Raw genomic sequence first — 6,222 nt, 5'->3', positions numbered from 1 at the left:
TGTGTGTATGTTACTTCCATAAGGACAAAAGATGAGGTCCATTCTCTATGCACAAATTCTACCTAGAGGGAACATCAAAGGATCTGGTAATTTGGCCATCATTTTCCAAATGGTTCTTGTAAACCTTTAGAAGGGTCTGGGAGAGCTGGAATTCACATGATTAGACTTACTGGCTCCATGATGGGATCATGGAACTCAAGTTAGGAGAAGTTTCGAAGATTATCTTGTCCAATTCCTTCATTTTTAGTTGAAGATTAAGTCCTGGAGAGATGATTTGCCAAATTCACATCACTGACAGAGATGTGATTTGAGTCTGAGTCCTCAGAATACATATAGTCTAATATCCTACCACTTTACCATACTATAGTGTTTTTTTTAATTATTTTTTAAAATCCTTTTTTAAAAAAAATTGTCTGGTTTTGTGTGTGTGTGTGTGTGTGTGTGTGTGTGTGTGTGTGTGTGTGTACGTTAATCTGTTTATGACTTAAAACAGAAGAATGTGTTGTAATTGGTCATTTTTGTTCCTAGAGCCAGTGGCTTAACATTCGTGTGATGGGTAACAATATTTACCCAAGGATACCAGTTTGCCTAATTCTGGGGCAGGGCAGCACCAGGTAAAAGCTTCCCTTAGGATATAGCTGCTGTGAGTGCTAAATCCAGATCTTCCTCTGTTGCTGAAAGAGCTGTAAGTAGAATAGTCTGTGTCCCCTAAATTTCATCCCCTGGGCATAGCCCTAGTTGCCCACTAGTGTTATAGCTCTGGTACTAAGAATTTTCCCAATCATGCTTCCCCAGTCATCAGGCAACATATTCTTTTTCTGATCCCCTCGAGCTCCCACAGGCGATAGGGATGCATGTATCCAGCATTCTTCATGATCTGCTGAGTTGATAAGCTTGAGATAACATGAAATTTTCAAAGTGTTGATCTTCAGCTTTTTCTTTCACTCTCTGCTCCTCCAAGGAATCCACTAGCTTGTCCCTCTGTTCAATCACTCTCATCATCTTGGTGAAAATTTCCCGTTCCTCATTCCGAACTTTTTCATCCTTTTCGCTCTCTAAGGAAAAACAGGGGAGTGGAGGAAGCACTTGCATTAAAATCAGCCAGAGTATTTATTTTATTAATACCTACATTCTTTGTTGTTTATCCAGGGTCTCTTGTCACTCAACAAATAGGAAGGAAATTAACTTAAGGAAATATCCCTAATAGCTGGGCAACGCAAATTCCAAGGAGGATGACTATAGAATCATGAAGCAATCACCCCATTGATAAGAAGCAATCAGCCCTATTGACAGCTGATGGTATTTTCTTAGTTGTTTGTGCCCTGCTCCTTGAAATTTCTTTGTATGTAAATATACATATACATACATTGCTAATAAGTGTACATCTTCTTCATCATCCCTCCCCTTAAGTAAAATGTTAGCTCCCCAAAGGAAAGAACTGTTTCACAGTGACAGAGTAATACTGGCCTTCCTGCTGTTCCTTGAACACATGCTCCATTCCAATTATACTGGCTCTACTGGAGCTTTTTCTCATCTTTTCCTCCTTGATTCACTGACTCCCTTCAAGTCTTAGCTAAAGTCCCATCTTCTTCAAGAACTCTTTCCTAATTTTTCTTAATCTTAGTGTCTTCTCTCTGAATTTACCTTTAATTTATCCTGACTATGGCTTGTCTGTAAATAAGTGTTTGCCTATTGCCTTCTCCATTAGGCTGCGAATTCTTTGAGAGTGGGGACTGGGTTTTTGTTTATGTATTTGTTTATTTTTGTATTCCTATAGCTCTTTCCAGTGTCTGGCCCCTGGTAGACACATAATAAACGTTAGTGAACTAACTGACTTTTTATTTGTATCCCTAGTACCTAAAACAAAGTGATGGTTAATAAATGTTTATTGGGTTGAATTTTTTAGTTAAGCCCTAGATGTCCAAGGGCAGATGAGGCTGTGTGAGGAGGTATTAAAAAAATGAAAGAGGATGGAACATTTCCCTTAAAGGAGATGGTGAAAAACAAGGGCAATACTATCTATTCACAGTAGATATGTTGTCTTCCCTTTGCAATCAGCTTCTTTTTAAATTTTTTAATGCAGTCTAATTAAAAGCTATTGCATTTAAGCAGGGACCATATGTGACCAGAGTATGGCTATGAATGTTCAGTAAAGAATTCAAAATAAAGTATGGCTAAGTGATTTTTAGTAGTATGTCTTTCACCAAATTGTATTGTAGCAAATTAAACTCGGTATCCAGGCATATAAATCTGACATTAGTTTTGTGCAATCTGAGGAGCGTCCCCTAAACCTTCAGTTATGAGATCTCTTCCTTTAAATCATTCTTTTTTTTTTTTTATTCCTCCCTCTCCTTGCAACCTGCTTGCCTCTTGAAGAGATTTTAATTCTCCTTCTGCTTTTTCATTCTGCTTTCCCAGTCTGCTCCCCCACACTAGTTTCTTCTCATTAAGAATTGGCCTGAAGCTTCTGTAACCTGAGGTCCATGGATAGATTTCTGAGCATCTGTGAACTTATTTTAAAAATATTTTCTAGCTATATTTCAATGTGATAGAGATAAACCTCTATACCCTTAAAATATTATTCTGTGAAGGGGCCCAAAAGCTTCACCTGATTGCCCAAGGATCCATGACATAAAAAAGCCGCTGATTGTGGGGGGATAGAAGGGGAGCAGGATTCCCTGAGGTCTTTGGAGTCTTCCTCATTCATTTATTCAAAAAGAGTTTATGAAATGTTTACGCTGCAAAAGCCCTCTCCTAAGTGTCTCCTTCTGCTAACCTGGATTCTATGGGAAGGGTAAGATAGAGCAGAGTTTCTTAAACTTTTCGCACTTGCAATTCCTTTATATCTGAGAAATTTTTATGTGACCCAGGTATATAAGTATATAAAATAGGTATAAAACCAAACATTTAATTATAATGCATCACACTTTTATGACACCTCCCCACATTCAATTACAAGACTCCATATGGGGTTGTGACCCACATTTTAAGAGACTGGGAGAGAGAGGACTAAATCTGGTCTTTAGTGGGATGATAATGATATTGTAACATAGGAATTGTGAGGGCTCCAGAAGTCTGTCCTCTGCCCTCAAGCAGAGGAAGTCAGAATCATAGCATCCCACCTTGAACATCACTATTCTAGATATTATCTTCCCATATTATCCCTCATCATCTTTCATCTAGATCTTTGCAAGAGCCTCCTCCTTGGTTTACTTGTCAGTCTTGTTTCCTCTAATCTACTATCCATATAGCCCTAGGTTGGCTAACTTATTCTGTTCTTCAAGAAGATTTAGCAGCTACCTATGGCCTCTAGGATAAAATATTAATTCCTCTGTTAGGCACTTAAAGCCCTTCAAGATCTGGTTCCAACCATCTTTCCAGACTCACTTACTTATTCTATATTCTGGCCAAACTAGCCTTCTGCTGCTCTTCTCATGAATGTCCCTCCCTTGCATCCTTTGTTTCGGCTGGTCCATATTGCCAAGATGCTCACCCTCCTCATCTGTCTCTGGGAATGCCCAGCCTGCTTTTAGGCTCAGTTCAGGTGCTTTAAAGCCCCATAGAAAGGTTTTCCTGATCCTCCTTATCATGTTCCCTAAATTAGTTTGGCTGTAAAGGGGTGGGTTGGTCCCTGGAGCATAAGTAGCTAATCCCCCACCTGGTTTCAGTCTGTGTAAACCCTACAATGACATGGATTTCCTTTGCATTTCCATATTTGCGTGTCTTTTGTACTTCTCACCCTGTAAGTACAACTTCTCCCTGTTCCAAGTGTAATTTCTCTAAGGACAGAGGCTCTGTCATTTTTCTTTTTGTATCCATAACACTCAGCAGCACAGTAGTGGGTAAAAATAGAAGTTTAAGAAATACTTTTTGAATTAAATTAAATTAAACAGAATTCTCTGCTTGGACTCCATCCCTTTCCTGTTGATGTGAATCTAAACAACAGCCCCTTAGCTCACCTTCCATAGACATTTTTTCTCTTAGCTTCTGCTCCAGCCGACTTTGGTGGTCTTCCAGTTCTAATTCTTGAGCCCTGAGCATCACAAAATAGGAAGAGATGCTAAATATTAGTGCTTACATTTTGAATAATTTCAGATTAATGTGCATTCATAGTATCTGGTTATCTTCTCTAGCTGGTGTCCCTGAACTTCCCAAATGAAGGTTCTGCTGCCCTTGGGGTCCCCATCTCCAATGTGACTAAAATGATCAGACCTATGGTACTTATCAGCATAATAGGTAAAGCTACATTTGGAATCAGAAGAACTGGGTTCAAATCACTCCTCTGATGTTTACTAACTTGTGGCCACAGATCTGCCAATTAACTTCTCTATGCTTTGATTCTGTTCATGTGTAAAGTCAAAAAAAATCTATAGATTTTACAGCTTTACTGTTTAATAATAATAGTCATTATTATAGTTAACAGGAGGAACCTTAAATTTACAAAACCCATTACACATATCTCATAGCAGCCACTAAGTTAGTTATTATTAATTATCATCTTCATTTTACCCATCACAGGACCAGAGCTGTAGGGAATCAGAAAAGTCATTTAATTTAACTCCCCTCATTTGCAGAAAAGGAAAACTGAAGCTCAGGGACAATATGTAAGTTGCTCAGGGTTAAACAAGTAAGCCTTTGGGGAGGGATTTTATTTTAAGTCAGCTGCATCAGAGGAAAAATTATTACATATATTTTTAAAACTCAGATTAGGTGCTAAAGTGACTTTTCTGAAATGTAGATCTGCTTGTCAGAAATCTATGGATAGAGGAAGAGTTCATGACCCCTACAAGAGATAGAGAGATTCATGGAGGTAAAAAGGATGATTTTGATTAGATAAAATTAAAAAGTTTATACACAAACAGAACTAATGCAACCAAAATTAGAAGAATAGCAGGAAACTGAGTAAAAATTTTGCAACAAGATACTCTGATAAAAATCTTATTTTTCAAATATGTAGAGAATTAAGCCAAATTTAGAAGAATAAGAGTCATTCCCCAATTAGCAAATGGTCAAGGGATATGACCCTTGTTTTCAGTTTTCAAAGGAAAAAAATCAAACTATAAATTGTCATATAAAAATACTCTACATAATTAATAACTAGAAAAATACAAATTAAAACAACTCTTAGATACCAACACACCCCCATCCACCTGGCTAAAATAAGACAAAAGGAAAATGACAAATGTTAAAGAAGATGTCAGAAAATAGAAACACTAATATACTGTTAGTGGAGCTATGAGCTAGTTTAATCATTCTAGTGAACAATGCGGAACTCTACCTAAAAAGCTATAAAACTTTGTATATCCTTTGACCCAGAAATTCTACTACTAAAATGATATCCTGAAGAAATAAATGAAAAAGGAAAAGAACCTATATGCACAAAAATATTTAGAGCTACTTTTTGTGTTATCAAAAACATTGGAAACTGAGGGGATGCTCATCAAGTGGGGAATGATTGAACAAGTTATAATATATGAATGTGATGGAAGACATGATCAAACACATGATGAAGAACGTGGTTTCAGAAACCTAACAAGTATGAACTGATGCAAAGTGAAATGAGTAGAACCAGGAGAATAATCTACACAGTAATAGCAATTGTAAGGAAAATCAACTGTGAAAGACTTACCTACTCTGATCAATATAATGATCCAAAAGACTCTTGAGGAAAAATGTTTTTCATCTGCAGTGAGAGAAGTCGTAAACTCAAAGTGCAGACTGAAGCATATTTTTTTCCTTTCTTTCTATTTCTTGTTTTATCTTTTCTTTTTGGATATGATAATGAGGCAAATCTGGTCTTAGACACTTACTAGTGTGTAACCCTAGCCAAATCACTTCATCCTCTGTACAGATTCCTCCTTGGTAAAATGAACTGGAGAAGGGAATGGCAAACCACTCCAATATAATTGCCAAGAAAACCCTATATGTGTTCATAGAAAATCAGATGTGATTGAAATAATAAAGAGGAAATAATTTTTGCATGACTTTATATGTATACTAGGTATGGGTAGGAGAGGGTAGATGGAAGGAGAGAATTTGGAACTGAAAATAAAAATAAAACGGAATTTTAAAAAGGAGGGGGAGGACTGGCCATGTCAGCCTTCACTCCACAAACTCAAGTGATTCCTTATTAACTTGAGATTTTAAAAAAAGTCCTGTTTGGCATTTAAAGCTTTACAAAATCTTACTCCTTTCTACCATTTCAGTCTTCATTATTACTCT

General features: G+C 37.1%; 1 protein-coding gene across 2 annotated transcripts in view; it reads right to left on the bottom strand.

The window, feature by feature from the left end:
* Positions 1-443: 443 nt before the first annotated feature.
* The window catches only part of LOC127540362 (F-actin-monooxygenase MICAL2-like), a 57,330-nt gene continuing 51,551 nt past the window's right edge, over positions 444-6,222 (bottom strand). For both annotated transcript variants that reach the window (XM_051965018.1, XM_051965019.1), the window contains 2 exons: positions 3,960-4,033; positions 444-1,055 (listed from right to left, as the gene is read on the bottom strand). In XM_051965018.1, coding sequence (XP_051820978.1) covers positions 871-1,055; positions 3,960-4,033 — 259 coding nt within the window. In that variant the 3' untranslated portion in view covers positions 444-870. The remainder of the gene's footprint in view (positions 1,056-3,959; positions 4,034-6,222) is intronic.

This window comes from Antechinus flavipes, chromosome 6 (assembly GCF_016432865.1).
Source record: "Antechinus flavipes isolate AdamAnt ecotype Samford, QLD, Australia chromosome 6, AdamAnt_v2, whole genome shotgun sequence".
Taxonomy (NCBI): domain Eukaryota; kingdom Metazoa; phylum Chordata; class Mammalia; order Dasyuromorphia; family Dasyuridae; genus Antechinus; species Antechinus flavipes.
This window is presented reverse-complemented; position numbering and strand designations above follow the sequence as displayed.